This window comes from Limulus polyphemus, unplaced genomic scaffold (assembly GCF_000517525.1).
Source record: "Limulus polyphemus unplaced genomic scaffold, Limulus_polyphemus-2.1.2 Scaffold56, whole genome shotgun sequence".
Lineage (NCBI taxonomy): Eukaryota > Metazoa > Arthropoda > Merostomata > Xiphosura > Limulidae > Limulus > Limulus polyphemus.
In genome coordinates this window covers 979,953-997,857 of record NW_013665666.1, presented here as the reverse complement: position 1 = coordinate 997,857, position 17,905 = coordinate 979,953, and the positions used below count along the sequence as shown (strand labels likewise).

The window sequence follows — 17,905 nt, the reverse complement described above, 5'->3', positions numbered from 1 at the left end:
GTCATTACTCTAAAGTGATTTTACCCTTTTTTTTGGGTTAATTAATTTAAAACATATCACGAATAGATGTTTTCTGTTATTTAACGTATTCAGCTGTTGAACAATTAAAATATTGTAAAATATTGTTTAACACAAACGTAAATACAATTGTTGTTTAATAAATCGTGCACATGGTTTTGTTTGGAATTTTGCGCAAAGCTACACGATGGCTGTCTGCGCTAGCCGTCCCTATTTTAGCAGTATTAGACTAGAGAAAAGGCGGCTAATGAACACCACCCACTGCTTACTCTTGGGCTAATCATTTACTAACGTCACATTGTAATGCCCCCACGGCTGAAAGGGCGAGCATGTTCGGTGTGATGAGGATTCTAATCCGCAGATTGCGAGTCGAGTGCCCTAACCACCAGGCCATGTCAAGCTCCTTGCACAAGGTAATAAGTACGTTGATAAAATATAAGAATATTAGAAATAACTTAAATAAAATGCGTAAATTTCCATAAAAACAACACATATCTATTTATCTTTAAAAATACAATTTCCAGTAAAAACTAGAGAGAAACTATTTTTAGTAATTATTAGAAATACTATTCAATATATTATAGAAACGGTTAATAATGCAGAGGAATAAATTAACCGAACAAGACTCACTGGTATGATATGTTATAGTTATATCTTAACTTATTGTGGTTAAACTGATGTGTTAACATTAATACACAGTTATGAGATCTCTGTACGTTGTGTTGTTGAATAATGTACCTTCCATAAATCCATTTTAATTTTTCAATATTTGACAATGAGTGAATTTAGTTTTCAATGTTTTATATTAAAACATTAAATATATTGGAATGGGATTTTGTTAGTTTTATAGCATATTTCAAAATATACAGAAAAAACAGCAACAAACAACCAAAGCCTAACTTTGCTATTTTACTATTGATGGTAGCTGGGTATTACCGTATTATTCTATCAGTTTATGTTTGTTTGAAGTTAAGCACAAAACTACACAACGGACTATCTGTGCTCTGCCCACAAGGGTATCGAAATCCGGTTTCTAGGATAATAAGTTCCGCTATTCTATCAGATACAAGATAAAGTTGAAGTAGGATCAAGTAGAACCATAAAATTCAAATGACCTGTTTATCTGTATTAATTCTGATTTTATTTACTGTATTGATATTTCACCCCCACAGTATAGGATCTTCGTTGTTTTAGGACAAGTATTAAGCATATGATATATTAATATATATTTTAATCTGTATGATATGCCTATCAGAGTGTACACTAGATAATATGATAACAAGGATACGCGAACGGTTTATTCAGGTGTGCAAGTTAGTGACAGTTCTAGGTAAGCGTCTGTAACAAGTTGAACTATGAATGTTCTATATGTTTGGAACATAGACGTTAGGAAGTTCCTTTATCAGAAGCATCGCCTTAGTGATCATAATGAAGATTAATTATCTTGATTCAAACTGCTGGTGTATATATATATATATATATACTACAGAATATAATAAACTTGTAAACCACGTTGCATATACTACTATAATATCATCAACAACAGTTTGTGTTTGAGAAGCATATATCTGCAATGGAGACAACTGATATCTATTCCGAATTTAATCTGCTGCCATCAAGTGACATTTCAAGACACGAGCTGAAATCAAGTACTATCAACTTATGGTTTTCTGTGATAACTCTTTATAAGTGATTTGTAAAAGGCTGCTTGCTCTTGCTACACTATATAAAAATAATAAAACTAATTTACTAGGACGTGAAAACGAATGTGACTATATCTTTATCACAATACAGTTGGTAAAATGAAACAGAGCTACTGAAAGGTTTGAAAATCATCATCTTAAGTAGCGGAACATAGGGCCTGTCGACGCTCAACTCTCAGCCTGTTAACACTACTCCAAAAAAAGATGTTTTCGTTTATGCGTTACTTTACTCAACTGGAATTTATAGCTTGGGAGTGTGAAAGTACTAAAGGCCCGTTCAACAGCTTCTACCCCTCCCATCTCTTGATATTCATAAAATAAAACAATTGAAAGTCAAAAACATCTACTGTGGGTCTAGTATACAGACGACAAAGAAAATATTACATTTGTGATTCATGGTCGAACTATATTTATTTGTACAAGTTCTGTAATTCTGTCCACATTTATAGATATTAAACAGTGTTAAATGGGCTACGAGAAATGGATTACATCTCGTAGTTCAGCTACACACGTAAAAGGCTTACTAAACAGATTGAAAAATAACGTTGTATCTGGTAGATGCTTGTCTTCCGTCATTTAAATAACGTTGTACCTGGTGGATGCTTGTCTTCTGTTATTTAAATAACGTTGTATCTGGTGGATGCTTGTCTTCCGTTGTTTAAATAACGTTGTATCTGGTGGATTCTTGTGTTTCGTTATTTAAATAACGTTGTATCTGGTGGATTCTTGTGTTTCGTTATTTAAATAATGTTGTATCTGGTGGTTGCTTGTCTTCCGTTATTTAAATAATGTTGTATCTGGTGGATGCCCGTCTTCCGTCATTTATTAAGGAATTGAGTGTTGAGTGAAGCAACTGACTTATAACAAATCGCAATAAAACCAAATTATAACTCTAAACATTTTTTTTTTTCATTATTAGCTGACGTTTCGGCTTCTAGACTTCATTGGGTATTATAACATATGAACGTAAGAGTTAGTAACGAAACGTCAGCTAGTAAAACTAAAATTTATTCTAGAGTTATGGTTATTTTTGTGCTGTTTTTTAACATTTAAAAAGCTCAGTATGGCTTTAAAGTATAAAACAATACAATCAGGGGTACGTATCATATGTTGAATGTAGTTGTGAAAGAATTAGGAAAGCAACATAATAACTTTGTTTAAATGCAGGTGAAATAGCTGTCTACCAAACTGACATTCTAGAAAGATACTATAGATGTCACTAGTTTGCAATTTTTAAAACAACATCAATAACTTCATCTACATGGTGGGTTAAATGTTTAAAGAAATCTGCCGTTATTGTAATTCGAAAGTGATTTTGATACAAAACCGGTATTCCGTGTTTCGTAAGTTAGCGATTTAGCTAAAGGTTTGTATAATCGTTATGATGTAAATAGCACCCACGTTATTCCCCATCACATTGCTCCAGAAATAGTTTTACTGAGTTGAACAGCTGGAGCGGTTGCTATTGGTGTTCCCAATAGGTTTGTATAATAAAGAATGCATTTTCAATACTCTTTATAGTCTGAATCCCTGACTAGGATATACTCTGAACAAGGTTACGCTGTATACTGTAGCTTTTCTCTTGTTTCAAAACTATTAGGAATATCATGAATTGGTTCGTCAGTTTATTGGACGGTCGCAAATCCGCAAGATTTTGTATTTGGGTGGGGGCTGATTCCCTTTATTTAAGTCAGCATCTGACTAATTTCAAATACATTCTGATTTGGTTTTTGTCATTAGTTAATATCCACACAATTTACATTTTGGTATTTTAGCAGCCTTGTGCTACACTATTTCCAATATATATATATATATAAATGTGTACGTTCATTTTGTAAAGCTAAAAATGTATTAAATAATTCAATTTGGCAATTTTATGTTGTACTTTAATTAATATATAAATCTTAAATGTATCTGTCTCATCAACGAAAATCATTGTTATCAGGTACTGTATTTTCTAATTAAAAAACAAACTACTTATATATGGTTCAACACGAAAAAAAACAACAACAAAAAACATGGACCATACTTCCACCGGAACAACTACTACATGGAATCTTGTCTCAAGATGTTTTGTATGATGTATCAAGATAACCTGAAAACTCGGTACCTTGAATGAAAATTCGACATTTCCTGCACCTTGACTAAGAGTAACAATTTTGATAAAGCGTGCTCATGTGATTCTGATGTTTATAGATTTTTTTTGTGTGCAAATCATTCAAGATTAAGCATAATGTTTGCTTTCATATACAACTATTTATGGTGTTTTCTTTCCGAACGTCTATTTGTAGGATGTTAAACTAATCATATAGGTGCGCCTTGATCCCGGACAGATGTTTTTAAATAAAATGATTTTTTGTTTCGGTTTATAGCTAAATGTCTTTCCTACTTAAATAAAAAAGTATTACAATGCGTTCATTGGAAATTTTCTTCTTTTTTTGTGGTAAACGATATAACACTCACATTTTTCTAGCTTGTTGAAACAAGAAAATTGTACGGACTAATAGCTGTATTAACTCAAACAATTGATGTTTAAGCAAAAATATCATCGTGAAAGATCAATTCAACTCACGTATATATATAGTTTATTTCCCTGGAATTTAAAATCGCCACAAAAGGTTCTTCTGTGTTATGTTTTTCATTTTCAGATTACACTTGAAAGCTTTTGTTTGTTTCTACTTCAACTAGAGCATCAACATTCTAGTTATTTTACTTACTTTAACGGTGCACTGTTGCGGATAATTCAGTAAGCTCTTGTAAATAAAGAATTTCCCGCAATTATATTTAAAATCTGATAAATCAGAACCTTACAAAAGTTGAAACTTTCGAAAATAAACTTATTCAGTTGATATAGCACGATATCTTGTTCTCTCTTACAGGGTTTTAAAAGGTATGATTTTCACAAAGATTGTATATATAAAGCCCAAACAATGTTTACGTATACCAGTTTTCGAAGTTCTAAAGTCTACTTTGAACCATCTATATGAATGATGTTGACCCATAAAACAAACACAATAAGATCACAACAGTGGACTGTTTTCGTACGTCTAGGATTATTGACAGGAACGAACTTTGAAATGAAACAAACACAGGTTTTCTCTAAATCAGACTACGTCTTTTTTTTCCGTTTTTTGAGTTATGGTACTGACCCACGAGGCACGATCGTAACGTTAAATTGGTACTGACCCACGAGTTACGATCGTAACGTTAAATAAGAATATTTTTCACAATCTTTTCTCACTCCTGGGACTCCTCTAGTCACTGAGTATTTTTTTTTTTCCTTGATGGAGTTGAAGACAGCGGATCACGTTTGTCCAATAATTTTTCATGTTAGCTTTGGGTAAACGCTTATCTTTTCTGGACTGGAAACTTCGGCTACTCTAGAAATATTTTAAATAAAAAAAACGTTATGCAATAAAGAAAAACTCAGAATAGCTTTAACTGCGTATAAAAAGCAAAACAAAAATACTACAGTTTAAGAATTCAAAAACACAGAGCAACATACTCACTCCCTTTTGGTTATTATTTGTCGTGAACGTTTAGGATAACAAAGAACGTTAGTTTATGGTATATACGAAGGAAAGATGGTGTGTTATAATTAAATTATGGAATAAGAGAGTCATTACTGACTGCGACTTTAAATTTCGTGTAGTACATTTACAAATTTTTAAATTTACGTCCTTACAAAGTAGAATGAATTATTTTAGAACAATAAACCACGTTAATTATAGTTACGTTAAGATGGAGAACTGATCTAAGAAATACTTTAACTGACATTTGGTTTTCGGCCTCCGTGATGCAATCTTACTTTCATGATACAATTGTATGTCTAAGCAACCTAGAGAAGTTTAGGTATGAGAAATCAAAAATAATTGTAGTTGAGAATTATCACTGTGAATTGTTCTGACATGAACATACGTTTTCTAGTTATCTGATAGACTTTTAAAAATCGTTATTTTGTGTACAGAGACTTTTTAATTTTGTAGTCATTCTGTGGGTCAGCGGTAAGTTTACGAACTTACAACGCTAAAATCTGAAGTTGATTCACCGCGGTGGACAGAGCGCATATAGCCTATTGTGTAGTTTTCGCTAAAACAACAACAGCAACAGCTAATTCTGTAATAATCTTAGTAACATTGTTATACATGCAAACAAAGTGCTTCGTGTGTATTTTAAAAGCACTCCGTGCTTCTGTTTTAAGTACATTTTGTCTCTCCAAATGCTACGTGTACATGTGTGTGTATAAGCTCTTGAAGCCTTTGAGTTTAAAGACTTAAAACTTGTTTAGTTGAAAGAAAGTGTAAGTAACATTCGTTTGTTTCTCATTCAAAAATCGTCGTAAAACTAAACCAATTCTGTTAAGCTACTGAAGGGGAAAGTTTCCATTCTGAACACTCGTAACCCTATAATGAGTTGGCAAGGAACTTCTTAAAGGCGTCACTCAACCGAGAAAGAAACGTTTCTGAGTTTGCTATAAACGTCCCACGTAACGTTTCTGTCATGGTCTCTGTTTCTAGTGTTGACATTCAATGAAATCAACTGCGGGTTTCTTGTTAGTTTATTTTAATTTCCCACTCAACACACCAATGGTCGCTTAGGTTAAGAGCTATTTCGTATTTTGTTGTTTTTTGTTTTTTTCATGTTAAGAGTTATTTCATATTTTGTTGTTGTTGTTTTGCAGGTTAAGAGCTATTTCATATTTTGTTGTTGTTGTTTTTCAGGTTAAAAGCTATTTCATATTTTGTTGTTTTTTTTCATGTTAAGAGTTATTTTGTTGTTGTTGTTTTTTTTCATGTTAAGAGTTATTTTGTTGTTGTTGTTTTTTTTTCATGTTAAGAGTTATTTCATATTTTGTTGTTGTTTTGCAGATTAAGAGCTATTTCATATTTTGTTGTTGTTGTTTTTCAGGTTAAGAGCTATTTCATACTTTGTGACAAAATAAAATTTGTTTTGAAGGTGGTATGAAAATACTTTTGATTTTTCACAATGCGTGAGATGAAGGTCTGAAACTCGCAGAAACAATAAATTAAAACATTCACCGAATTACAAAATAATAATAATAATAAAACATTCATATATATATATATATATAATGCACATGGCCCTGATAGAAGTTTGTTATTGTAAAGCACAATAGGCTATATGTGCTGTGCCCACCTCGAGTATCGAAACCTGACTTTTAGCGTTATATGCCCGCAGACTTAAATCTGAGCCACCAGGGTACCCTTAGGGAAGTACCTGGATATACAGTAATAGGTTGTGGGGTTTTATTAATCATTGTTTTAATACAGTGTTATCATATCGGACTGGCCATTAGAGGGGCTCGGGTTCGTAACGTAATACTAACAAATGTAACCTACATTTATAGCTGAATGCATCATAACTGTTACAGTCAATCCCGCTATTCCGTTCGGAGTAGCCACTTCAGTTGGCGAGTGTTGCCAACTGGTCATCTTCTCGCTGGTTCGTTGGTTGCCTAAATCATAGGGGTTTGTGACTTGACCGTTTAGCGTAATTAGAGGATAAAGTGTCCTTCAGGTAAAGCAACTAACAATAATAAAGTGTACATTGCTCCTGGCTAAATAACGGCTTCGATTCTACTTAGCATGTTCTTAAATGGGTGTCTGGTGCAAATTTTTTCTAACGTTGTGCCCCATCCCTAGCGAGTTTTAAGGTTGGCCCTCCGTTTACTTTCGAGAGTGTTTTATGAAGTTGTTTTTTGTTTTTTTATTTCGCGCAAAGCTACAAGAAAGCTATCTGAGCTAGCCGTCCCTATCTTAGCAGTGTAAGACTAGAGGGAAGGCAGCTAGTCATCACCACCCACCGCCAACTCTTGGGCTACTCTTTTACAAACGAATAGTGGGATTGACCGTCACATTATAACGCCCCCACGGCTGAAAGGGCAAGCATGTTTGGTGTGACGGGGATTCGAACCCGCGACCCTCAGATTGCGAGTCGAGCGCCTTATCCACCTGGCCATGCCGGCCCATTTTATGAAGTTAATATCGGGCTAAAATCTCGTTTTTGAGTTAATCATTCCAGGACGTTGGTATTATTGTTTAGAAATCGGGTATGAAACGTACATGTTTAGTGGCAGGGAATATTATCTAGCTGATGATCTGCTGATTCAAAAACTCCACCATGACCCATTAAATGTAATCACATTGATACATTGATCTCTTAATATTTACAAACATTAAAACAGGTAGACTCCTCATACGTACGTTGCACACCAATTGTACAAAGTGCATCTTTGAACTCGCATCACAGTCTTCCACATCTTACAAAAAATATTTCATTTTCTTGCAGCCACTGATTCAAAACTTGGTGAAGAGGTTTTCATTACTTCATAAATTTACGAGCAGTTTTGAAATTCCCGTTATCAAAATCAAAGTTTCAAGTGTAAATAAAGAGTTAAGACACATTCCTGATGTGCGATTTGTGTCTTTCCAGAAGTTTATTCAATCACTGAAAGCTTGCTGCATAAACCCAACAGACTTATCATATGCTGTATGTACTAGATTCATTGTGCATATGTTAAAAACGTGATTTTTGGTATTTTGCCATGTAGACGTTGGGATCCTTCGGTTACTCTTTTGGATGATCTGAAGTTTTTTTTATCAGTTTCCTGACTCCTTTGAATTTTTCTCGTGCAGTTGAGTTTGCGTATTATTAAATCTTCAACTATCAATTTTCCACAGAGCAAGGAACCCATAATCATCTTTGTGTTAAATATTTATAGTTAAAAAGGTGCTTTAATACTTCGATATAATGAAGCACTAATAATGTAACTATTTGAATTTTTTCTTTTTTTATACTCCTTGAGGTTTTGCAGAGCATGCTTTGTGTTATTCAAATAATTCTGTATTTTAATATACGGATTTATATATGTATGCAAATGTGAGAATCTCAAAATATATCAACATGGTATTATTGGTGCAGATGCCATAACCATCTTAGATAATTATAACTTTCTTCAAAGTATGGTACAGAAACCACAGAACCTACAAACTACATTTAATTTACACGTACGTCGTTTAACTTATATGTACGTATATTATTTCTATAAAGTAAGCAGCATATTCAGTCAGTTGGTCAAAGCGTCTTATTTCACAAAAAATTTGGGTTTTTCAAATTATTTTCACAGTTAACAAGCTTCGTATTTAATTGTCAACTCTCCATCACGATGTTTTTTAAAACGGTTTTTAATTAATTCAAGTTAAACATGTTACAAAAACACTTTGTTCTGGAACTAACGCAGTTCTCTTGGGATTTAATTTAGTGCTTTCAGTGGCTTCTCTGAAGATAAATTAAACTACCAGTTAAATATATCCGTCTGTTAGACTCATTTTGCGCTGAATCTTCATCATTATCAACGTAAGAACCTCGTACTTAAACCATCTCGGAGGTATATAGCGATGTTTATTTTACACTGTCTGAAAACCTTTGGTACGTTTGACTATTGTGGATTTTCTTTAATCAAACGCATTATTATATGATTTTAATGATTAGTTCCTGTGGCCTTGGCTTAGTATGTGTGTGTCTAGCAATGATAGAAAATAAGGAATGTACTTCCCAAGTCATATATCATATAACGGATTGCACCATTCCTTATTTTATACCAACATCATAATGGATCTATATGAAATAAGGCATTAGTAGTTTTTATTTTATTTTCAAGGAACGCAGATCTTATGTCATTGCAAATGGCTGGATATCCGCTAAGGAACCGTCATGTTGGAACTGGTCCAAACCCCGGCCTCGATACTATAGCTACACAATATTTTTATCCCTTTTTTTTTCATTCACAGATGGCTCTAAACAGTTAAGATTTTGTTATCTTTGCTCAGAAAAAAAGGGGCGGCCGGCTAAGTGAAATCATAGATTAATTTTATTGAAGGATAAGTAACTATTTTTAGAAAGGACATTTTTTTATACAAGTTTGGTGTCTTTAGGGACCTTAATTTGTTTCTTTCCACACTTATGAACTGTCGACTCTTCTTCGTTGTACGATGCATGTTTTAATGTTATTGGCCACTGATAAAGCTTTGGAATAGCGCCAGTATAAGAAAAAGTTTTTTTCTTTTAATTCAATCTTGCCCAGTGAATATAAGGAAATATTAGTTAATATATATATGTATATATATACGGTCTTGGTCAAAATGTTTGCATATTTTGTAAAAAAATAGGATCATTTTTGTTAAGATGGAATACAAATATACTTAGCACTGTCAAACTGGGAAATAAATGTGATATTTAACATCTATTTATGTAATTTGTGTAATGAGACATGTTCTATGGACGATTTATTAGAAGAGCAAACAATGTTATCAGACACCTGTGGAAAAATGTGTAAGTCAGCATTTCACCAATTACAACAAAACCCTACCAAAATGTATATAATGACAGAATATAACATCAAATTATTATAAATAGCGTCTGTAACCTTATATCAGTTCATATTAAGTATCCAGTACTTGGTTGGTCCTCCCCGTGCTCTAATAACCCCCGCAAGGCAAGTGACATGCTGTCGATGAAATTGTTGATGTAATCCGCCGTGAGTTCATACCAACTTGTCACTAGAAGGTGCTGCAATTCATCTAAGGTAGCTGGTTTAGGGTCATGGATAGCAATTTTCCGGCTCACATTCTGCCAAACAATTCTCAATGGGATTACAATCTTGAGACTTTGCTGGCCATGGTAATCTTGTAACGTCCTCCTGGTCGAGGTAATCCTGTACAATACGCACACTGTGGGAAGTGGCATTGTTATTCTGGAACACAAAGTTATTGCCAAACCTTGCCCTAGCATATGGCAGAAATATCGTCTCCATGTGATACCTGTAGGAAGCGCCCTTTATGTTTCCCTAGAGGATATGAAAAGCAGTTTTTCACCATGATTAATAGCTGCCCAAACATGTACTGCACCACCTCCTGTGTGTTCCCAGTTGGAGATACAGTCTTCCCTCATTTGCTCTCCGTGCAAATGACGAACACGAATCCTACCATCAGCTTTAACAAGCCGGAAACAGGGTTCATCTGAAAAGAGTCTCCAGTGTCCTAACTGTAAGTTGGGATGCTATCTGGCCCAAGTAACATAGTGACGGCGATGAATTCTGGTTAATATCGGTTTTCAGCTAGCCCTTCTTGCAAAGTAACCTTGTTTGACCAGTCTCCTATTCAGTGTTCTTTTGGATACCATGGAATGAATTTGTTCATGCCATTCCTGTCGTAAGGTGTTGCAAGACTTCTTTGGACCTTGAAGTGTTAATAACCTGATCAAATACAGTCATCTCAGATAGTAGTTTTTGGCATCTACCATTATACTTCCCTGGAACAACATTTTCTGTAGTCCGATGATGTTTCAGGATTCTGAATACAGTACACTGGGGTACCCTACTGTTCTGGCAACATACGTTTGCTTCTTACCATTCTGGGTAGTCGAATAATTTGACGCCCTATAACTTCTGGCACAATACGAGTCATGACTCTACACCAAGTACAGAGATATTGTCTGAACAAAGCATTGACTTGTTACGTAAAAGATTATACGAAAAGACACCGTTTTATACAAAATAGGTGGGTATGTGTGTTTTGACGAACAAATGCTCAAACCAACTTATACAGACCAGAATAACAACTTGTACATGTGTGTCCGATCGTACTCTACCTTCTCTGTTACTACTTGGGCATTTATTTAATAACTACTCCATGCATGTATACAATAACATCAAACATTTTGGCCAGTACTGTATATATATATATATATATGTATGTCTCTGCGTCTGTGTGTAGTGACGGTAAAAGACTAAAAACGTGGTTTTAACTGCTTTGAAAAATCATACATCCATTACAGTCTAATTTCTATGTTCGTGATAAATCATAACTAACGTTGCAGAGTTACTTGTTTGTAGCATTACAACTGTAACATTCGATTCCGCTATTCGGTTAGGAAAGCCACTTAGGCTGGGAGGGCGATTGCTCTCCCTTATCCCAACAGTTATAAATTAGGAATGGTTATGTCTGAGCCTAAAAGCAATTCAAGTGCATCTATGTTATGACCTCATCTTTAAATCACTCATGCATATTATAAGTTAATACAAACACAGACTTGTTATAACAGCTGATTTGATCAACACGTTCACGCTTCTCGACACCTAGTTAGGTATTAATAGAAATAACTGTATTTGTACCTTTGCTTATAACTAACGAAAGCCACGTGTTTGCATTTAAAAACGCGAAACAAAAATATGCTTGCTATCGTAACTAGAAGGTGCGAAGCAACATAAAGCACACAGTTTTCAAAAGTACGGAAATTAGAAACAGAGAACAAAAACCTATTTTACACTCGATCACACATAAAGAGTTCAGCGAAGGCGTTTACAGATGGTTAGGGCGCTCGACTCGCAATTTGAGAGTCGCGGGTTCGAATCCCCCTCCTACCAAACATGCTCGCCCTTTCAGCCGTGGGGGTGTTGTAATGTCGCGATCAATCCCTATATTTGTTGGTAATAGAGTAGCCCAAGAGTTGGCGGTGGGTGGTGATGACTATCTGCCTTTCCTCTAGTCTTTTACTGCTAAATTAGGGACGGCTAGCGCAAATAGCTCTCGTGTAACTTTGCGCGAAATTCATAACAAACAAAGCGTTTCCTTTTTACAAAATCTGAGGTAGAACAATTATTATAATAAATAATCTGAAATAATTAATTAAGATAAAAAACAGTGATTGAAAGTAGAGGAATAAAATCATAATTTACTGTTATCATAACCTTTTTTTTCGAGAGAGACTAATAAGGGTAAGGAGCTCTAACCAACAGTATGGTAGGAGTATCGACATATTTTAACGAGAGTCAGAGGCGTTCTAGAGGCTTAGGATGCTCGGACTGCAAAAGTAAGAATTCTTGGTACACAGCAAAAAACATGGGTCATGGATATACTACGAGTGATGGTCAAATCCTACTGTTCAGCCAGACAATAGCAGACCAAGGAAGTGATGGTCAAATCCTACTGTTCGGCCAGACGAGAGTAGACAAAGAGTTGACAGTGGTGTATTATCGACGAGTTTCCTTCCCTGTAGGTTATAAAATCACAAGGAGAACTATGCACTGACGGGTCTTTGCATAGTTTTACGTGAAAGTTCTGTAACAAACAAACAAATTTATTTACTGTGTCTGTTACACTTGTTACATTTTTCTGAAATATTATATACTTGTGGCTATAAATTTATTTAACTGAGAATGAAATTTATTTATTTCACTTTCTGAAAAATGTATGGGAACATTAATGTTTTTTTAAACAGAAAAGTTAACAAAAACGGTAAATTTACGGACTAAAACAAGGGATTTGTTTCCCGAGGTACACATAGCAAATAACCCAACGTGGCTTCAATCCTAAATAAATAAGCAGAAAAGTTGAAATCGGGAGGATGTACATAAATATTTTATTTTTTCTGGTGATTAATAATACTTCTACTACATAGTTTCCTTCTATAGAATCGTATGTTCCATATTGAAGACGTTAGTAGAATGCGTATACTTAGATTTACACTGTACCAATATGTATGTAATATTTAAAGTGTCTTTAGACTATACTGAACTTATAAAAATACAACTTAAATGTTTATAATTCACCATTGAGGTTAATAAGTAAGTATTAGAAAAACAAAACTATATAGATATGTATATGTTTTTATTTTGAAAATGTCTAGTTTATTGTTTAAAAAAAATCCACCCCTGTACAATTTTAAGAATATATCGACCTGTGTCTTGGCATATTTAATATTTGATAAAGTCCCTGACTTGAAATGGTTTCGCAAAGAGACCTGGATGTGTCTAAAGCATCTCCTTCTAAACGACGTATACCCCTACATTGGTTTTTCTACTTAAATTTCAAATGCACTACATTAACAGTATGTAAAATGCGGCACAATAAATCCACCATCTTCTCATTTCCGGTGGTCGTCGCAGGAAGCAAAGTGGTAACAGGAACATCCTGGATACGGTGAACGAAAGAAAAGTGAATATATTCATGAAATATTTCTTGTCAATAGTGTGGGTAAAAAGAGGAATTAGGTGTGACCGCAGGATCGATAGGTTGAGTCCTGTGAACAAAAAGTGATCAAGTAATGTCTACTCGCAAGATTCAAAGAAGACTTGAGTTGAGTTGTTTTGTCTGGTTTCTATTTTTCGTCAGTTTGTTTCAGATCGTGAAGCCACACAATCCAAATAAGAAAAAGTAAGTATTTTGAATATTCGCAAGTTTTTAAATACCTAATAACACCTTATTTCACTAATGTAAATATCACTGATATGTATTTAATAGTTTGTTTAGAACATTACTTTTCATTGTTCACAACAGTGTTTTGAGGGTCTGTACTGTAGACATATGTATTTGATAGATATTTGATAGTTTGTTTCGTACATTACTATTCATTGTTCACAACAGTGTTTTGATGGTCTCATATATCTACAGTACTATTTGATAGATTGTTTCGTACATTACTATTCATTGTTCACAACAGTGTTTTGATGGTCTGTACTGAAGGTATATGTATTTGGTAGTTTGTTTAGGACATTACTATTCATTGCTCACAACAGTGTTTTGATGGTCTGTACTGAAGGTATATGTATTTGATAGTTTGTTTCGTACATTACTTTTCATTGTTCACAACAGTGTTTTGATGGTCTGTACTGGAGGTATATGTATTTGATAGATTGTTTCGTACATTACTATTCATTGCTCACAACAGTGCTTTGATGGTCTGTACTGTAGATATATGTATTTGATAGTTTGTTTTGGACATTACTATTCATTGTTCACAACAGTGTTTTGATGGTCTGTACTGTAGATATATGTATTTGCTAGTTTGTTTTGGACATTACTATTCATTGCTCACAACAGTGCTTTGATGGTCTGTACTGTAGATATATGTATTTGATAGTTTGTTTCGTACATTACTATTCATTGTTCACAACAGTGTTTTGATGGTCTGTACTGAAGGTATATGTATTTGGTAGTTTGTTTAGGACATTACTATTCATTGTTCACAACAGTGTTTTGATGGTCTGTACTGAAGGTATATGTATTTGGTAGTTTGTTTAGAACATTACTATTCATTGTTCACAACAGTGTTTTGATGGTCTGTACTGTAGATATATGTATTTGATAGTTTGTTTCGTACATTACTATTCATTGTTCACAACAGTGTTTTGATGGTCTGTACTGAAGGTATATGTATTTGGTAGTTTGTTTTGGACATTACTTTTCATTAAACTCGTTTCTTAGTCTATACTCTTATGTCTACGATAACTTACAACAGTTTAATGTAAACCATGGCTAAATTAAGGAAGAACTCAAAAACTGTATTTCCTTTATTGTCGTTTCTATGAAGTCTGAACAAACTAAAAGTATTATCACTATTTAATAAATGAAAAAAATACATTTAAATACAGAAAAGAAACCCAACCGGACAGTCATGTTTAATATCTAAATAAAAATATAGCATCATACCCTAACTAAATCTAATAATATTCAGCGAAATCTGAAAATAACGTTAGCATTTTACTTAACATAATTAATTAATACTATAATAGCATTTGTAACCCAGATAATAGAGACATTCTATTAAAAAGGCAAATGGAAGAGCATACAGATTATAGATTATGTAACGGAAATAACAGAACTACATGTTTTATGTTACATAAGGTATCAAGGCATAAATATAAACTATACTTGGACAAAAGGGCGGGTATTAAGTAAAGTTATCAAAACTAATCTTAGGTCTAAGGATGTTTGAAAGTCGTTAATACTCGGGCGGTTTGTTTGTTGCTATGAGCAAGCTTTCTTTAATGAGAAGTTCAAGGTTTGAAGTTCCTGAAGTTACTTGACGAAATAGTTATATGAAATGATGGAACCTGTGGTTTCTATTTGTGATAGCTGAGTGACTGGGTTTGAGTATCAGATGGCCGGTCCTACTGGATACTTATCAACGTTCACAGTTTGTAAGTGGTGTTTTGTTTTGCTAACATAAATGTGAACTTATACATGAAACATGAATGTAGGAGTATTGATATTTGATCTTCGTAATGAAAGATGTTTTTAGTACAGCGACTGGTAGGTCTAGAAATTAATCTGAGTTAAATTTAATAGTTTAAGTTTGTTATCAAGTTATTTCAATTATTCAAGTCTCCCAGCTCCTAAAAAGAAGACATATTAGAAGAAGGGAATTTTGGGATAGTTTGTAAAGTAGGTAGGGGAGGAATTTGTTGTTAAGAAACGTGCAAGTTAGGTTGGGTAAAAAAGTCAGTCGGATAGTCATGTTTTAACAATAATTTATGCAGAAGTATAACTTATTAGTGGAAAGTAGAGTAATTACAACAAAGTTTACAAAATCTACGAGTGGCATGACCAGGTTTCGTTTCAAGAAGATAAAGCTTTTAAAGTAGAGTAATTACAACAAAGTTTACAAAATCTACGAGTGGCATGACCAGGTTTTGTTTCAAGAGGATAAAGCTTTTAAACTAGAGTAAATTTCAAGAGTTGATACTTTCACAGAAATTACTCCTTTAATCTATTTCTCTCAAGTCCAAAATGTTTATCAAACTTTAGGTCTAAACGGATTTCTTTTTAATAACTCGTACACTATTTCACTTTAAAGATATAATCAATAAGCACATAGTCTACAGTCTGTACTAATAATGAATTACATTAAAGTATAATTTCTATTCCTGTTGGATGTCTTTCCGATATCAACTTAATTAATTTATTCAGAAGCTTCAATCTACTTCGATTAGTAAGAGAGTATAAGATGCTGAAAGGTTTAATAAATTATCATGCATTAGTTATAATTTGTTTCAATTGGAGAAAGCTTTAATATAAATAGTACCGTTTTCCATATGATTCTCATTCTTCTTTTTGAAATATATATTACTTTACTGTACTATTGTATAATTCATATCCATAACTTATGCCATTTTGATTTTTACATTGCTTATGCATATGTCTTTTATAGAATAATACTAGTATTATCATTGACAATATTTCTAGAAAATCTCACATCTACAATGTTTGTCTTTAAAACGTTGGAATTGTTGTAAATAATTATTATATTTCCTTTAGTTTATTAATTGATCTTAATATTATAAGAAAATTATTTATGAGTGAAGAGAGGGATATAGGTCGACATATTAATTGGATCAAATAATTTCTAAACACTGTAACCAACTGAATAGAAAGTTTCTACTAATACCAATCAGGATTTACCTTCTTCAGCAAAAATCATTAGAGAAACGAAAAATCTTTTTGTATTGTTTTAAGATAATTGTTAATTCAAACATCTCTGTTGTTCACTTGAGAAAATAGCTGTAAGCACAGATCTTAAACTTAAGTACATTTCTCCAGCATAGGGTAGCGTCTAGTTGGCAGAATAGAGCGTTTCGGAAGCTACGTGATCGATGTATTTTTAGATTGTGCATACTTGTAAACACCACTCTTAAAAATCCCTCCAGTGGCATAGCAGTACATCTGCTGACTTACAACGCTATAAACAGGGTTTCGATATTTGTCGTGGGCAGAGTACAGATAGCTCATTGTGTAGCTCTGTGCTTAATTCAAATAAACAAACTTAAGAAATTTGTAATTTTTGTTTGTTTGTTCGCTGATCACAGAAAATATCACATATTTATATAGTAAAACAACTATATAATGATAAACAGGAAACAACGTAGTTACCTACGACATATTACACTTTACGTTATACGCAGTTACCATAGGCGTAACCTTATTAGGCTTTATAATATTCGTAGATCCTCTTAGATTGAAGCAATCGAGTAAAATTTCGAGAAATTATAAAAATATTTAATATTTGTAAACGAAAAACGTTTTATTGTCACAACTGGTTTGGCATTAGGCCTACGTAAAGTAACAAAATCGCCTCTACAAATCTTAGAGCTTTTTATTTTGTAATCTACTACTGTAAATAGTCTTAAAAGTTCACAATTGATTTGCGGTTAATATTTATTGCTCATCGATAGAAATAGACTCGTTAGTTATATAAAAATAACTCTGGTCTGGTTATAGAGAGTATATTTTCTTGTTGAATTGTGTGGTGTGGGGATAAAAATTAGGTAGTTGTACAATTTGACTTAATATTTTAAGCGGCAGATTGCATACCTAGCTCTGCCCTTG

At 33.5% G+C, this 17,905-nt stretch overlaps 1 protein-coding gene across 1 annotated transcript in view; it reads left to right on the top strand.

Moving 5' to 3' along the window:
• Positions 1-17,905, top strand: part of LOC106463903 (gamma-aminobutyric acid receptor subunit gamma-3-like) — a 74,421-nt gene that overhangs the window by 41,501 nt on the left and 15,015 nt on the right. The window contains exon 10 of the mRNA XM_013923986.2: positions 379-431. Coding sequence (XP_013779440.1) covers positions 379-431 — 53 coding nt within the window. The remainder of the gene's footprint in view (positions 1-378; positions 432-17,905) is intronic.